At 45.5% G+C, this 19472-nt stretch overlaps 1 protein-coding gene across 1 annotated transcript in view; it reads right to left on the reverse strand.

The window, feature by feature from the left end:
• DOK6 (docking protein 6) overlaps positions 1-19472 on the reverse strand; it is a 1072099-nt gene that overhangs the window by 85622 nt on the left and 967005 nt on the right. The window contains exon 7 of the mRNA XM_069730985.1: positions 1558-1675. Coding sequence (XP_069587086.1) covers positions 1558-1675 — 118 coding nt within the window. The remainder of the gene's footprint in view (positions 1-1557; positions 1676-19472) is intronic.

Consider the following 19472-nt stretch of genomic DNA (forward strand, 5'->3'; position numbering starts at 1 on the left):
GCGGCATCTAACAAGTGCTTCTGGCAAGCGCACCAGAAATCCTGCCCAATGGTGCCTGTGTCACATGACCTCGGGTGGCCGATGGGTTGGCATGACAATCAGAGGTCTCCAAAAGATTTCTATGGTTGTCACTGCCGGATTGCTATGAGTGCTTCCCGGTTGTTGGCATTCATAGCAAGTCAGCAATGTCAAAAGTAAAAAAAAAAGTTTTTAAATTATTGAAGAAATAAAAAAATAAAAATTCAAACCACCCCCCTTTTGCCCCATTCAAAATAAAACAATACAAAAATCAAACATACACATATTTGGTATCGCTGCATTCAGAATCACCCGATATATCAATATAAAAAAAGAATTAACCCGACTGCTAAACAGCGTAGTGAGAAAAAAAGTCAAAACACCAGAATTACAGTACTATTTTTTGGTCGCCGCAACATTGCATTAAAATGCAATAACGGGCTATCGAAAGTTCGCATCTGCACCAGTATGATATCATTAAAAACATCAGCTTGGCATGCAAAACAAATGCCCTCATCCAATCCGAGATCACAAAAAATGGAAACGCTACGGGTGTTGGAAAACGGCACATTATTTGTTTGTTTTTTTTTACAAATTTTGGAATTTTTTCTCACCACTTAGATAGAAAAAAGCCTAGATATCTTTGGTGTCTATGAATTCATAATGACCTTGGGAATTATAATATCAGGTCAGTTTTAGCATTTAGCGAACATGGCAAAATAAAACAAGAAACAACTGTGGAATTGCATTTTTTTTGCAATTACATGGCACTTGGAATTTTTTCCCATTTTCCAGTACACTACATCTTAAAACCAATGGTGTCGTTCAAAACACAACTCATCCTGCAAAAAACAAGCCCTCACATGTTCATATTGACCAAAAAAACAAACAAGTTATGGCTCTAGGAAGATGGGGAGCGAAAAAACGAAGAAGCAAAAAAGAAAATACCTCCGGAGGTTAAGGGGTTAATGTGTGGATATCAATGTGTTAGAAACACTGTATAAATCAGACATACAGTATGTGACACAAATTTGTTCACTATAACATACAGCGCATTGAATTCTTCAGATAAAGAAGCTAACAGACAGTCGTTTTGTTTCCCATATGAAGATATATAGAGCCTTTGAACTTTTGTCGTTTGCCATTGGGAGCAAAGATCCTACAAATACACTTTAAATTACATTTGTCCACTTTATGGAAATCTGAGACTCTTTCTTTGTCACCTCTAAAGATCTCATCAGGAGGCACGCTATAAAAGCACACTATAAAGTGATATTTTGATGGCAGCAATTTGCATTGTAAAGTTCAAAAAGTCACTTCTAAATTGCCCGAGCCGAACACTCAGTGATTTGCCATCACTTGCTAAAATGATAACAAAAATGCCAATTTTCAGAACCAGAGTTCCTACAGAGGTTTATGACAGCTGATAAATTGAAAAGAAAGGGAGACAAGCAACCCACAGAAAAAGACGATTTGAGTGAGTCTTGCTCGGCATGGAATAAACTACGAGCCGCGATGTTTTATTTTGAAACCACTTGCCTTGTAAGCTGTAAATTTCACTGACGCTATTTTGCCTGGTGATATGATGCCAGTACGCGCTCCGAGGAAGCGATATAGACTTGGACAATGTCATTGGTTCTGTCATACTAGTCTGCAGCTGAAAAGAGATAGATAGTAGAAGTAATGTTTATGAAATTATATGAAATAATATACCAAACTTTACAGATTAATTATAGTCATCACACCGCATAAACCATGCAAAGAGATACCGGCATGGCATGTAAGCCAACAGATGTCAGCCCAAGTTAAATAATGGTTGTACTCTTCATCTTTTTCTGTCTTAGGAACGGCTGATGTCTTAAAACTCTGCGCACATTCGATACTATTCCATATTTTAAATGCAAATGAACATAATCCCTCGTCTCTCTGGAGTCACAAGTCTTTAAGTGACAGAATCCAGAGACATTAAGTCAACTTTGGGTATATCTAAGGAATAACAGCGTTCTGTTTGGAAAAGTTGTTTAAAACGCTTTGAAGAGAAGAATCTATAATTATCCACTGACAGCTCTTATCGGGCGAGGTAAAACAGGAGTTAACAAGATGCAAGACGAAATGTATAGCAAATAGACATAATATTCTGAGGTCGCTGGTTACTGCGCCTGCAATTTATTCTAATACAATGATTCATATCTGAAATATTGTTCGGCAAAGTTTAAAGGATTTTGCAGCATTGACAGGATACCTAATTGCAGCAGAGCTCTAACGCCACTTCATCCTTTCATCTGCTTTATAGGAGGATGTAAATGTTCCCATCCTGAATGAGGATTTTTCTTCCTGCCTTCTATGCAGGTGCAGTGTAAGTGCTTATGTAACATATTGGAAGGGAACATGATCAGTAATTGGTGCAGGTGGGGGGAGGGGTGGCAGTCATGGCCTTTAGAAAAAGTTTTAAGAAGCAATAGGAGAATTAATTGTCTTCAGATTTATTTATAATGTTCTGTCTATGCCTTATGGAAAAAGCCTTACCATCTGAATATACTTGAAATATGTGCGGTATAATATACATGTGACCTAATAAGAGTGTAAAACCATAAAACACCTAACAGACAAAAGAAAGAATCCTGTGAAATGTACATGCACAATATATAAAATAAAATATACTGCATTATGTTCCATTCCTGATATGAATGCAAAAAAAATGCCATGTGTCTTTATTATAGACTAAACAGGGCGGACTGGGTGTGTGGACAGGAAGGCATATGCAGTGTATGTATAAAGAAAAATACAGGCACTGAGAATTACACCCAACATACAGGGCAAGAGTAGTGGTACTAAGCAGGTTCCATTCATTCAGAATAATACAGGTACTGAAAATGACACCCAGGATATAGGACAGGAGAAGTGCCACTGTGCAGTGTATATATACAGGACAGGAGGAGTGGTACTGTGCAGTGTATATATACAGGACAGGAGGAGCGGTACTGTGCAGTGTATATATACAGGACAGGAGGAGTGGTACTGTGCAGTGCATATATACAGGACAGGAGGAGTGGCACTGTGCAGTGTATATATACAGGACAGGAGGAGTGGCACTGTGCAGTGTATATATACAGGACAGGAGGAGTGGTACTGTGCAGTGTATATATACAGGACAGGAGGAGTGGTACTGTGCAGTGTATAAATACAGGACAGGAGGAGTGGTACTGTGCAGCGTATATATACAGGACAGGAGGAGTGGTACTGTGCAGTATATATACAGGACAGGAGAAGTGGTACTGTGCAGTGTATATATACAGGACAGGAGAAGTGGTACTGTGCAGTGTATATATACAGGACAGGAGAAGTGGTACTGTGCAGTGTATAAATACAGGACAGAAGGAGTGGTACTGTGCAGTGTATATATACAGGACAGGAGAAGTGGTACTGTGCAGTGTATATATACAGGACAGGAGAAGTGGTACTGTGCAGTGTATATATACAGGACAGGAGAAGTGGTACTGTGCAGTGTATATATACAGGACAGGAGAAGTGGTACTGTGCAGTGTATATATACAGGACAGGAGGAGAGGTACTGTGCAGTGTATATATACAGGACAGGAGGAGTGGTACTGTGCATTGTATATATACAGGACAGGAGAAGTGGTACTGTGCAGTGTATATATACAGGACAGGAGAAGTGGTACTGTGCAGTGTATATATACAGGACAGGAGGAGAGGTACTGTGCAGTGTATATATACAGGACAGGAGGAGTGGTACTGTGCAGTGTATAAATACAGGACATGAGGAGTGGCACTGTGCAGTGTATATATACAGGACAGGAGGAGTGGTACTGTGCAGTGTATAAATACAGGACAGGAGGAGTGGTACTGTGCAGTGTATAAATACAGGACAGGAGGAGTGGCACTGTGCAGTGTATATATACAGGACAGGAGGAGTGGTACTGTGCAGTGTATATATACAGGACAGGAGGAGTTGTACTGTGCAGTGTATATATACAGGACAGGAGGAGTGGTACTGTGCAGTGTATAAATACAGGACAGGAGGAGTGGTACTGTGCAGTGTATAAATACAGGACAGGAGAAGTGGTACTGTGCAGTGTATATACACAGGACAGGAGGAGTGGCACTGTGCAGTGTATATATACAGGAGAGGAGGAGTGGTACTGTGCAGTGTAAATATACAGGACAGGAGGAGTGGTACTGTGCAGTGTATATATACACAGGACAGGAGGAGTGGTACTGTGCAGTGTATAAACACAGGACAGGAGGAGTGGTACTATGCAGTATATATACACAGGACAGGAGGAGTGGTACTGTGCAGTGTGTATATACAGGACAGGAGGAGTGGTACTGTGCAGTGTATATATACAGGACAGGAGGAGTGGTACTGTGCAGTGTAAATATACAGGACAGGAGGAGTGGTACTGTGCAGTGTATATATACAGGACAGGAGTGGTACTGTGCAGTGTATATATACAGGACAAGAGGAGTGATACGGTGCAGCATGTATATACAGGACAGGAGGAGTGGTACTGTGCAGTGTATATATACAGGACAGGAGGAGTGGTTCTGTGCAGTGTATATATACAGGACAGAAGGAGTGGTACTGTGCAGTGTATATATACAGGACAGGAGGAGTGGTACTGTGCAGTGTATATATACTGGACAGGAGGAGTGGTACTGTGCAGTGTATATATACAGGACAGGAGGAGTGATACGGTGCAGCATGTATATACAGGACAGGAGGAGTGGTACTGTGCAGTGTATATATACAGGACAGGAGGAGTGGTACTGTGCAGTGTATAAATACAGGACAGGAGGAGTGGTACTGTGCAGTGTATATATACAGGACAGAAGGAGTGGTACTGTGCAGTGTATATATACAGGACAGGAGGAGTGGTACTGTGCAGTGTATATATACAGGACAGGAGGAGCGGTACTGTGCAGTGTATATATACAGGACAGAAGGAGCGGTACTGTGCAGTGTATATATACAGGACATGAGGAGCGGTACTGTGCAGTGTATATATACAGGACATGAGGAGCGGTACTGTGCAGTGTATATATACAGGACAGGAGGAGCGATACTGTGCAGTGTATATATACAGGACAGGAGGAGTGGTACTGTGCAGTGTATATACACAGGACAGGAGGAGTGATACTGTGCAGTGTATATACACAGGACAGGAGGAGTGATACTGCGCAGTGTATATATACAGGACAGGAGGAGTGGTACTGCGCAGTGTATATACACAGGACAGGAGGAGTGATACTGTGCAGTGTATATATACAGGACAGGAGGAGTGGTACTGTGCAGTGTATATTTACAGGACAGGAGGAGTGGTACTGTGCAGTGTATATATACAGGACAGGAGGAGCGGTACTGTGCAGTGTATATATACACAGGACAGGAGGAGTGGTACTGTGCAGTGTATATATACAGGACAGGAGGAGTGGTACTGTGCAGTGTATATATACAGGACAGGAGGAGTGGCACTGTGCAGTGTATATATACAAGACAGGAGGAGTGGTGCTGTGCAGTGTATATATACAGGACAGGAGGAGTGATAATGTGCAGTGTATATATACAGGACAGGAGGAGTGGTACTGTGCAGTGTATAAATACAGGACAGGAGAAGTGGTACTGTGCAGTGTATATACACAGGACAGGAGGAGTGGCACTGTGCAGTGTATATATACAGGAGAGGAGGAGTGGTACTGTGCAGTGTAAATATACAGGACAGGAGGAGTGGTACTGTGCAGTGTATATATACACAGGACAGAAGGAGTGGTACTGTGCAGTGTATAAACACAGGACAGGAGGAGTGGTACTATGCAGTATATATACACAGGACAGGAGGAGTGGTACTGTGCAGTGTGTATATACAGGACAGGAGGAGTGGTACTGTGCAGTGTATATATACAGGACAGGAGGAGTGGTACTGTGCAGTGTAAATATACAGGACAGGAGGAGTGGTACTGTGCAGTGTATATATACAGGACAGGAGTGGTACTGTGCAGTGTATATATACAGGACAAGAGGAGTGATACGGTGCAGCATGTATATACAGGACAGGAGGAGTGGTACTGTGCAGTGTATATATACAGGACAGGAGGAGTGGTTCTGTGCAGTGTATATATACAGGACAGAAGGAGTGGTACTGTGCAGTGTATATATACAGGACAGGAGGAGTGGTACTGTGCAGTGTATATATACAGGACAGGAGGAGTGGTACTGTGCAGTGTATATATACAGGACAGGAGGAGTGATACGGTGCAGCATGTATATACAGGACAGGAGGAGTGGTACTGTGCAGTGTATATATACAGGACAGGAGGAGTGGTACTGTGCAGTGTATAAATACAGGACAGGAGGAGTGGTACTGTGCAGTGTATATATACAGGACAGAAGGAGTGGTACTGTGCAGTGTATATATACAGGACAGGAGGAGTGGTACTGTGCAGTGTATATATACAGGACAGGAGGAGCGGTACTGTGCAGTGTATATATACAGGACAGAAGGAGCGGTACTGTGCAGTGTATATATACAGGACATGAGGAGCGGTACTGTGCAGTGTATATATACAGGACAGGAGGAGCGGTACTGTGCAGTGTATATATACAGGACAGGAGGAGCGATACTGTGCAGTGTATATATACAGGACAGGAGGAGTGGTACTGTGCAGTGTATATACACAGGACAGGAGGAGTGATACTGTGCAGTGTATATACACAGGACAGGAGGAGTGATACTGCGCAGTGTATATATACAGGACAGGAGGAGTGGTACTGCGCAGTGTATATACACAGGACAGGAGGAGTGATACTGTGCAGTGTATATATACAGGACAGGAGGAGTGGTACTGTGCAGTGTATATTTACAGGACAGGAGGAGTGGTACTGTGCAGTGTATATATACAGGACAGGAGGAGCGGTACTGTGCAGTGTATATATACACAGGACAGGAGGAGTGGTACTGTGCAGTGTATATATACAGGACAGGAGGAGTGGTACTGTGCAGTGTATATATACAGGACAGGAGGAGTGGCACTGTGCAGTGTATATATACAAGACAGGAGGAGTGGTGCTGTGCAGTGTATATATACAGGACAGGAGGAGTGATAATGTGCAGTGTATATATACAGGACAGGAGGAGTGGTACTGTGCAGTGTATATATACAGGACAGGAGGAGTGATAATGTGCAGTGTATATATACAGGACAGGAGGAGTGATAATGTGCAGTGTATATATACAGGACAGGAGGAGTGGTACTGTGCAGTGTATGAATACAGGACAGGAGGAGTGATACTGTGCAGTGTATATATACAGGACAGGAGGAGTGGTACTGTGCAGTGTATATATACAGGACAGGAGGAGTGATACTGTGCAGTGTATATATACAGGACAGGAGGAGTGGTACTGTGCAGTGTATATATACAGGACAGGAGGAGTGGTATTGTGCAGTGTATATTTACAGGACAGGAGGAGTGGTACTGTGCAGTGTATATATACAAGACAGGAGGAGTGGTGCTGTGCAGTGTATATATACAGGACAGGAGGAGTGATAATGCGCAGTGTATATATACAGGACAGGAGGAGTGGTACTGTGCAGTGTATATATACAGGACAGGAGGAGTGGTACTGTGCAGTGTATATATACAGGACAGGAGGAGTGGTACTGTGCAGTGTATATATACAAGACAGGAGGAGTGGTACTGTGCAGTGTATATATACAGGACAGGAGGAGAGGCACTGTGCACTGTATATATACAGGACAGAAGGAGTGGTACTGTGCAGTGTATATATACAGGACAGAAGGAGTGGTACTGTGCAGTGTATATATACAGGACAGGAGGAGAGGCACTGTGCAGTGTATATATACAGGACAGGAGGAGTGATAATGTGCAGTGTATATATACAGGACAGGAGGAGTGGCACTGTGCAGTGTATATATACAGGACAGGAGGAGTGGTACTGTGCAGTGTATATATACAGGACAGGAGGAGTGGTGCTGTGCAGTGTATATATACAGGACAGGAGGAGTGATAATGTGCAGTGTATATATACAGGACAGGAGGAGTGGTACTGTGCAGTGTATATATACAGGACAGGAGGAGTGATAATGTGCAGTGTATATATACAGGACAGGAGGAGTGGTACTGTGCAGTGTATATATACAGGACAGGAGGAGTGGTACTGTGCATTGTATATATACAGGACAGGAGGAGTGGTACTGTGCAGTGTATAAATACAGGACAGGAGGAGTGATACTGTGCAGTGTATATATACAGGACAGGAGGAGTGGTACTGTGCAGTGTATATTTACAGGACAGGAGGAGTGGTACTGTGCAGTGTATATATACAGGACAGGAGGAGTGGTACTGTGCAGTGTATATATACAAGACAGGAGGAGTGGTGCTGTGCAGTGTATATATACAGAACAGGAGGAGTGATAATGTGCAGTGTATATATACAGGACAGGAGGAGTGGTACTGTGCAGTGTATATATACAGGACAGGAGGAGTGGTACTGTGCAGTGTATATATACAGGACAGGAGGAGTGGTACTGTGCAGTGTATATATACAGGACAGGAGGAGAGGTACTGTGCAGTGTATATATACAGGACAGGAGGAGTGGTACTGTGCAGTGTATATATACAGGACAGGAGGAGTGGTACTGTGCAGTGTATATATACAGGACAGGAGGAGTGGTACTGTGCAGTGTATATATACAGGAGTAGTGGTACTGTGCAGTGTATATATACAGGACAGGAGGAGTGGTACTGTGCAGTGTATATATACAGGACAGGAGGAGTGGTACTGTGCAGTGTATATATACAGGACAGGAGGAGTGGTACTGTGCAGTGTATATATACAGGACAGAAGGAGTGGTACTGTGCAGTGTATATATACAAGACAGGAGGAGTGGTACTGTGCAGTGTATATTTACAGGACAGGAGGAGTGGTACTGTGCACTGTATATATACAGGACAGAAGGAGTGGTACTGTGCAGTGTATATATACAGGACAGGAGGAGTGGTACTGTACAGTGTATATATACAGGACAGGAGGAGAGGCACTGTGCAGTGTATATTTACAGGACAGGAGGAGTGGTACTGTGCAGTGTATATATACAAGACAGGAGAAGTGGTGCTGTGCAGTGTATATATACAGGACAGGAGGAGTGGTACTGTGCAGTGTATATATACAGGACAGGAGGAGTGGTGCTGTGCAGTGTATATATACAGGACAGGAGGAGTGGTGCTGTGCAGTGTATATATACAGGACAGGAGGAGTGGTACTGTGCAGTGTATATATACAGGACAGGAGGAGTGGTACTGTGCAGTGTATATATACAGGACAGGAGGAGTGGTACTGTGCAGTGTATATATACAGGACAGGAGGAGTGGTACTGTGCAGTGTATATATACAGGACAGGAGGAGTGGTACTGTGCAGTGTATATATACAGGACAGGAGGAGTGGTACTGTGCAGTGTATATATACAGGACAGGAGGAGTGGTACTGTGCAGTGTATATATACAGGACAGAAGGAGTGGTACTGTGCAGTGTATATATACAAGACAGGAGGAGTGGTACTGTGCAGTGTATATTTACAGGACAGGAGGAGTGGTACTGTGCACTGTATATATACAGGACAGAAGGAGTGGTACTGTGCAGTGTATATATACAGGACAGGAGGAGTGGTACTGTACAGTGTATATATACAGGACAGGAGGAGAGGCACTGTGCAGTGTATATTTACAGGACAGGAGGAGTGGTACTGTGCAGTGTATATATACAAGACAGGAGAAGTGGTGCTGTGCAGTGTATATATACAGGACAGGAGGAGTGGTACTGTGCAGTGTATATATACAGGACAGGAGGAGTGGTGCTGTGCAGTGTATATATACAGGACAGGAGGAGTGGTGCTGTGCAGTGTATATATACAGGACAGGAGGAGTGGTGCTGTGCAGTGTATATATACAGGACAGGAGGAGTGGTACTGTGCAGTGTATATATACAGGACAGGAGGAGTGGTACTGTGCAGTGTATATATACAGGACAGGAGGAGTGGTACTGTGCAGTGTATATATACAGGACAGGAGGAGTGGTACTGTGCAGTGTATATATACAGGACAGGAGGAGAGGTACTGTGCAGTGTATATATACAGGACAGGAGGAGTGGTACTGTGCAGTGTATATATACAGGACAGGAGGAGTGGTACTGTACAGTGTATATATACAGGACAGGAGGAGAGGCACTGTGCAGTGTATATTTACAGGACAGGAGGAGTGGTACTGTGCAGTGTATATATACAAGACAGGAGAAGTGGTGCTGTGCAGTGTATATATACAGGACAGGAGGAGTGGTACTGTGCAGTGTATATATACAGGACAGGAGGAGTGGTGCTGTGCAGTGTATATATACAGGACAGGAGGAGTGGTGCTGTGCAGTGTATATATACAGGACAGGAGGAGTGGTACTGTGCAGTGTATATATACAGGACAGGAGGAGTGGTACTGTGCAGTGTATATATACAGGACAGGAGGAGTGGTACTGTGCAGTGTATATATACAGGACAGGAGGAGTGGTACTGTGCAGTGTATATATACAGGACAGGAGGAGTGGTACTGTGCAGTGTATATATACAGGACAGGAGGAGTGGTACTGTGCAGTGTATATATACAGGACAGGAGGAGTGGTACTGTGCAGTGTATATATACAGGACAGAAGGAGTGGTACTGTGCAGTGTATATATACAAGACAGGAGGAGTGGTACTGTGCAGTGTATATTTACAGGACAGGAGGAGTGGTACTGTGCAGTGTATATATACAAGACAGGAGGAGTGGTACTGTGCAGTGTATATATACAGGACAGGAGGAGTGGTACTGTGCAGTGTATATATACAGGACAGAAGGAGTGGTACTGTGCAGTGTATATATACAGGACAGGAGGAGTGGTACTGTACAGTGTATATATACAGGACAGGAGGAGAGGCACTGTGCAGTGTATATTTACAGGACAGGAGGAGTGGTACTGTGCAGTGTATATATACAAGACAGGAGAAGTGGTGCTGTGCAGTGTATATATACAGGACAGGAGGAGTGGTACTGTGCAGTGTATATATACAGGACAGGAGGAGTGGTGCTGTGCAGTGTATATATACAGGACAGGAGGAGTGGTGCTGTGCAGTGTATATATACAGGACAGGAGGAGTGGTACTGTGCAGTGTATATATACAGGACAGGAGGAGTGGTACTGTGCAGTGTATATATACAGGACAGGAGGAGTGGTACTGTGCAGTGTATATATACAGGACAGGAGGAGTGGTGCTGTGCAGTGTATATATACAGGACAGGAGGAGTGGTACTGTGCAGTGTATATATACAGGACAGGAGGAGTGGTGCTGTGCAGTGTATATATACAGGACAGGAGGAGTGGTGCTGTGCAGTGTATATATACAGGACAGGAGGAGTGGTACTGTGCAGTGTATATATACAGGACAGGAGGAGTGATACTGTTCAGTGTATATCTAAAGGACAGGAGGAGTTGTACTGTGCAGTGACAATATTGTGATATATCCCGCCCACCAGTCTTAGGAGTAAGAAGCAATGAACATGAGCTCCTGCATTTCCATCACTTTATACCTTGTAATGAGTCAACTGTAAGACAAAACCTGGAAAAACTCAACTCCGTGGAACATAAAAGTGATCTGGACTGAACTGGACTTTACATTTTATGAAAAAAGGAAGAATTGGAGGATTTAAAGGACAAAACAAGAATCTCCTGGAGGATACAGACTGGAAACAGCCGACATCATACATCTGACATCCTGATTGCTGGACCTATAGAAGGTAGGAGAATTTTTTAACTACAGCACAACCTATAGACTTGCTACAAATTAACCTCCTTAGAAACAAGGATTATAATTAACATATAACTACAAAATGGAAAACACAAATTTAGAACAAGTAAATGAACAAAGCCCAGAGCCAGAGACACAGGAATGCTGGGGGCCAGATCAGGAGATAACACAGGGGGGGCAATAAATCCAAGATGGACTACGTTAGAGAGAATCCAGAGACTCTTTATGCAGATTTCACAAAGGAAGAACGAAAAAGAAAAACCAATGTATTATTTTATACAGACCAACCCTCAGCCTGGCACACTGCGCTGTGCAAATGATATAAACATGTATCTAAATCCAACGCTAATGGTGTCCAGCGGATTAAAATTACCAGCCAAGCAGATGAGGACACCAATGCGCTCACCATAAGCCTATACAAAAATGGCACAGTCATGGCGCAGGGGAATGAGGAGATTCTGCAGCAATTTGAAAATTGTTTCTCTGATATCAAAGAGCAGGCACAAACCTATAAAGGACTACAAGCCCCAGCAGCTACCTCTAATGCAACCTCTAATGCTCACATAGGGATTCCCAGACAGAGCTGCCTAACCCCCAACACTTCACACCTCTCGCCTGATAACATCAGAGACTTCTTATCTCAACTAGAAATAGACTTGGTCCAACTGAAATTAGAATGTGAAAGAAACTCACAAAGCAACGCAAATTACCAAGCAGCAAATGACACAGCCACACAGAAAATAAGGGACGAAATGTGTGAACTGAAATGTCAACACAAGGCAGCACTACAGGAAATTGGGGAACTGAAAAAAGACAATGATCAACTCCGAAAGGAGATTACAGAATTAAAAGCCCATAGCCCTGGACATCTGAACCAGCAGGGGGCAATGGGCACAAGCGAGAGAGCAGACAACATGGCCACCACTGAACAGAATGTAGAGACACCAAACAGCATTAAAATAATAACCAACAATATGATGGAAGAGAGAAAAGAACCAGCCACCAGCAAAACCAGCACCACAGACCCCCATCAGCAGCACCGTAGCCCACCCAAGACATCGCAAAGTCCTGATATTGTCCTAATAATGGACTCAAATCCTGAAACCAGAGAGATGGAAGAGAGAAGAGATCCAGCCAGCACCTCAGACCTCCGTCAGCAGCACCTTAGCCCACCCAAGACATCGCAAAGTCCTGATAGTGTCCTAATAATGGACTCAAATCCTGAAACCACAGAGATAGAAGAGAGAAGAGAACCAGCCACCAGCAAAGCCAGCACCACAGACCCCCGTCAGCAGCACCGTAGCACACCCAAGACATCACAAAGCCCTGATATTGTCCTAATAATGGACTCAAATGGGAAGTACCTAAATACACAGCGGCTATTCCCAGGAAAACAGGTCCGTACAATACGCTGTGCAAGTATTGAACAGGTGACAGAGGTCATCAGTAGACCACGGTTTACCAACCCAAAGCACATTATTATACACACGGGTACAAACAATCGGCCAGACCAGCAGATCGCAGAACAACTGATCAAACTGGCAAAGATGGCAAACCTAAAATTCCCAGACAGTAAAATCCTTCTGTCATCGCTGCTCCCAAGAAAGGACATACCCAGGCCAACCACCCTAGCCATCAATGCAGAACTGACTGAAAGGATCAAGACTGTGCAAAACGTGACCCTGGCACAACACCTCTCCATAAACATCAGTCACCTGCACAATGATAAACACCTCAACAAACAAGGGGTCAGCCTCCTGGCCAAAGAGCTGAAGGACATCGTGCTAAACAGAGACCCCGGGCCTGGATGCAACAGTGGCCATAATCACACTGAAAGACCCCCGAGAACGATAAAGCAGAAAACCCCAAGGCTACCTCCTGAAGCTGGAACCAAAGCTCTTCACCCAGTGTCGGACCATCGGAGGTGGAGACCTCCACCGAGGAGACCACCAAACCCACACAGATACATGCAGAGCAGAGATAGGGATGAGATAATAAACCTGCTCAATGCACTGCGCAGAATAATAATGTGACTGGATGGAACCAAGCACTTCTATAAAACTGTCAGAAATCCAGTTTGTCCCACACAGCCATACTCATTACAAGGTATATACACACAAACCACACAGAAGAATGTCTTCACTTACAATCAGCAGCTGGAATATCCAGGGTCTCAACGCCTCAACCTTCGGATCTAAAACAAAGGACCCTGATTTTATACAAAGTCTGAAAAATATAGACATTCAGATCCTCCTGGAAACATGGACCAGAGCCGAAAACGAATCCCTGGTGCCTATTGGATACAAGGAATTCTGGGTCCATGCCCAGAAAAATAAAAACATCAAACAGGGCCGGGGCTCAGGAGGAGTAGCGATCTGGTATAAAGAGGAGCTCCATCAGTACATCAAACCGGTGAAGAAAGGAGGCAGCCACTTATGGATCAGAATCAGCAGCTCCATCCTCACCTGTCAGTCTGATGTCCACCTCTGTGCCACCTATATACCACCGCCTACTTCAATCCAGACTGCTTCGAGATCTTAGAAAGAGAAGCCGCCCATTATCAGGCCCTGGGCAAAGTTCTCATCTTTGGAGACCTCAATGCAAGAACAGGGAGAGAGAGAGACTTCCTGACCACGGATGGAAACATCTACATACTTGGAGCAGAGAATGACGGCCAAGACCCTGTACACACTGAGAGAAACAGCTATGACAGTACAGTCAACAAAAGTGGCAGAAAGCTCCTGAACGTATGTAAAAGTTTAGGACTTCATATTCTCAATGGACGAAGCAAGGGTGACTCCTTAGGAAGGTATACACTAAACTCCCATGTAGGGAGGAGCGTAGTTGATTACGCCATTACAGACCTGAACCTGGCAGATGTCAGCGCCTTCATAGTCACCCCACAAACGCACCTGTCAGACCACAGCCAACTTCTTCTGTACATGAAATCTACAGAGAAACTCAGAAGCCACAGCAGAGCGGCCTCTTCACCCGGCCTCCATCCTGCAAATGGTCCAAAATGTCGGCACTAAAGTATAAAGAAGCTTCCAGCAGACCTGAAATACAGCGGATTCTCCACCACTTCTACAACCTCGAGTACATGCCAAACCCAGAGGGAGTGAGCCAAGCCGCAAAGGACCTCAACAATATATTCTACGCAATGGCCAGACTGTCCGACCTTAAAAAATTCGACTACAAGAGACTAAAAGAAACACAGGTCAATGGCTGGTTTGACAAAGAATGCAAAGCTGTACGGAAGACCCTGAGAACAGCCTCCAACAAGAAACACAGAGACCCCAACCACCTGGGTCTGAGGGAAGCCTATGACTCCATACAAAAGCAGTACAAAACCATCCTCAGGAGGAAGAAGCAGAGTTACATCTCTACCAAGCTTAACCAACTCCAAGACGCCCTCCAAGACAACTCCTTCTGGGATCTATGGAACCACATGGGCACCAAAGACAAGAAAAACAACAACCATATCCAAAATGGCAACCTCTGGCTCCAATACTTCAGAGACCTCTATAAAGACATTCCAAAGGAAGGACTAAGCCAAGAACAGGAAAACATAATGGCGAAACTAAAAGCAATGGAGGAAAAAATCAAAAACTTCCAAAACCCGGTGGATACACCTATAACACTACAGGAAGTAACCGAGAGACTCTCCTCCATAAGATGTAGAAAAGCCGGTGGCCTGGATGGAATCCTACCAGAAATGCTGAAGTTCAGCCCACCAGAAATACAGGCTGCAATGGTTAAACTCTTCAATATTGTACTGAGTGCCAGCTACTTCCCTCGTACCTGGAACCAAGGCCTCATCACACCCATCCACAAGAGTGGGGACAGGTATGACCCAGCCAACTACAGAGGCATATGCGTCAGCAGCAACCTGGGAAAACTGTTCAACAGTATCCTGAACAAGAGGATCCTCACCTTCCTCACCGAGCACAACGTCCTCAGCAAGAGCCAAGCAGGGTTCATGCCGAACCACCGCACCACTGACCACATCTATACTCTGCACAGCCTCATTCTGAAACACGTCTACAATACAAAGAATGGGAAGATATACGCCTGCTTTGTGGACTTTAAAAAGGCCTTTGATTCAGTGTGGCACCCAGGCTTATTCCTGAAACTGCTGGAGAGTGGAATAGGAGGAAAGACCTACGATGTCATCAAAAGCTCCTACACCGAGAACCGCTGCAGCGTGAGTGTGAACGGCAAAAGAACGGCTTATTTCCAGCAGAGCCGCGGAGTCAGACAAGGCTGCAGCCTAAGTCCAACGCTCTTCAACATCTACATCAACGAGCTAGCTACTGCCCTGGAATCCTCCTCAGCACCAGGTCCCACCCTCCACGACGCTCAGTTGAAATTCCTGCTGTATGCAGATGACCTGCTGCTGCTGTCACCAACCGAGAAAGGCCTCCAGGACAACCTGAAAATCCTAGAGAAATTCAGCTCCACCTGGGCTCTACCGGTCAACCTAAAGAAAACCAACACCATGGTGTTCCAGAGGAGAAAGAGAAGATCAGACCAACACCCACCATTCGTCCTCAACAACTGCGACCTCACAGGAACTGACAAATATACCTACCTGGGCCTAGAGATTTACCGGTCAGGGAGTTTCAAACAAGCCATAGAGACCCTGAAAGACAAGGCCTGCAAAACCTTCTATGCCATCCGAAGGACACTTTACCATCTGAAGCCACCAGTGAGGGTCTGGCTAAAAATCTTCGACTCCATCATCGCCTCAATCCTCCTGTATGGCAGCGAAGTCTGGTGTCCTCACACCTACCCAGACTGGTCAAAGTGGGATTCCAGTCCAACAGAAATATTCCACCTGGAATTCTGCAAGCACCTTCTCCAGGTCCATCGGAGCACCTCCAACAGTGCTTGTCGGGCCGAGCTGGGCAGATTCCCTCTACACCTAACAGTTCTAAAGAGGGCGCTGTCATTCCGGGCTCACCTGCATAGGAGCAATCCAAGCTCCCATCACCATAAAGCCATGATACATGTAGGTGAAACAGAAAAACCAGAACCCTCGGAACAGCCCAGCCAAACCCAACCGGACCAGAACACCAATCACAACAACCTGACAAAAGCCGGAATTAGGAAGATGGCAGACGAAGGCCAGGAGAGGTATGTCAGTGACTGGAAGAATGATATCATCAGCTCACAGAAACTGACCATGTACCAGAGCCTACAGAGAGACTACAGACTGGCCCCATATCTGGAGAAACTCCCGGACCCCAGAGACCGCCAGATCCTGAGCCGATATAGACTCAGCGCCCACAGTCTGGCCATCGAATGTGGCCGACACAGGCAGAGCTACAAGCCCAGGGAGGAAAGACTGTGCCAACACTGTGATCAGGAGGCCATAGAGGACAAAACCCACTTCCTGCTACACTGCTCCAAATACTCAGCAGTGAGGGACACTCACTTCAGGAGACTCGCACATCTCTTCCCAGACTTCATCACCATGAAAGAGGAAGAGAAAACATATATCATGCTGGGAGAAAAAGAGAGCGCAGTGGAGATAGCAGCGCGGTATGTGAGCGAATGTCATAGACTGCGAGAAAGAGAACTATGATGCCATGGACTATAGCCCCCACAATGGATCTGCCCCATCCACCTCCCCTATGCCATGGACTATAGCCCCCACCCTGGATCTGCCCCCATCCACCTCCCCTATGCCATGGACTATAGCCCCCAACCTGGACCTGCCCCATCCACCTCCCCTATACCATGGACTATAGCCCCCACCCTGCATCTGCCCCATCCACCTCCCCTATGCCATGGACTATAACCCCCACAATGGACCTGCCCCATCCACCTCCCCTATGCCATGGACTATAGCCCCCACAATGGACCTGCCCCATCCACCTCCCCTACAGCTCCTACCCAATATCCCCACAGTCCCTATCCCTATTGCCTTTATACACTTGCTTTGGCAAAACTGATGTGTATTTGGTCCTGCCAATAAAGCTTCTTTGAATCTTGAATCTTGAATCTTGTATATATACAGGACAGGAGGAGTGGTACTATGCAATGTATATATACAGGACAGGAGGAATGGTACTGTGCAGTGTATATATACAGGACAGGAGGAGTGGTACTGTGCAGTGTATATATACAGGACAGGAGGAGTGGTACTATGCAATGTATATATACAGGACAGGAGGAATGGTACTGTGCAGTGTATATATACAGGACAGGAGGAGTGGTACTGTGCAGTGTATATATACAGGACAGGAGGAGTGGTACTGTGCAGTGTATATATACAGGACAGGAGGAGTGATACTGTGCAGTGTATATCTACAGGACAGGTGGAGTGGTACTGTGCAGTGTATATATTGTAGCATGGCTAAAGGGTTTGTGGTCGATGGGAGGTATGTGCCACATAAGTGCCTGGTTGCTGTAATGTAGCCCGGAGTATTCCTTTCTTGCACATAATCTTGTATATGTGTTTCAGGACCTGTGGTAATGTCAGACCACATGGCTAATCATGTGATGGGTTACTGGGTGGGGTTAGCTCTTTATAAGACTGGCTAATCCTTTACACAGCAGATATGTGTGGAGGTGAAACCCTCCTGAGTGTGTTACGGCTTCAGGACTGAGCCGGATGAACTGGACACTTGCTTTTCTTTGCCTGAACCAAAGGCCCATTTTGCTTTCTGTTATTTGCCACATGGTTTATGAAGCAATAAACCCAGTGAACTTTAAAGGAACACGTCTCCTGAGTGTCAGCCGTCGCAGCTGAGTGAGTGAAATCCTTACAATTGGTGGAGACGTGCGAGCAGCGTTCCCAGCGGAGACGTGAGTTTATTTTTGAATGTCCTGGGTCAAGGCTGTTGCAAGCCAGCAAGCATTGCCGGAGAAAATGGAGGACCTGCTGAAACACTTGGTCCAGATGCAGTCACAGCAGAAGAAAAGGCAGCAAGAGACCAACAGGCTGTTGATGCAGCAGATACAACAGAGCCAGCAGGAGCAACGGCAGAGTCAGCAGGAGCAACGGCAGAGTCAGCAGGAGCAACGGCAGCAGATGCAGCAGAGCCAGCAGGAGCATCAGCAGCAGATGCAGCTTCTGGCAACCGCCATCCAGGGCAAGGCGAGCGCCCCAACCCCAGGTTTGGCTGATGACACCCACGTCCGGAAGACGGTAAGACGCGCATTGCAGAAAATGACTCCCGGGGATGATGTTGAGGCCTTCCTGACGGTGTTTGAGAGGGTCGCTGAGAGGGAAAAACTTCCGCCAGAGCAGTGGGCAGAGGTACTTGCGCCATACCTGACGGGAGAACCCCAGAAGGCGTACTATGATTTGACCTTGCAGGATGCCAAAGAGTATCACAAATTGAAAGCCGAGATTCTCGCACGTTTGGGGGTGACACTGACTGTCAGGGCACAGCGAGTTCACTCCTGGGGCTATCACCGGGACAAACCACCTCGTTCCCAAATGTTTGATCTGTTGCACCTGGTCCAGAAATGGCTGCAGCCAGAATCCTCTGCGCCTGCACAGATGGTAGAACGGGTGATGATGGATCGGTTTGTCCATTCCCTCCCGAGGCCTATACAGTCTTGGGTTGCCC

Source organism: Ranitomeya imitator, chromosome 6 (genome assembly GCF_032444005.1).
Source record: "Ranitomeya imitator isolate aRanImi1 chromosome 6, aRanImi1.pri, whole genome shotgun sequence".
Classification (NCBI taxonomy): domain Eukaryota; kingdom Metazoa; phylum Chordata; class Amphibia; order Anura; family Dendrobatidae; genus Ranitomeya; species Ranitomeya imitator.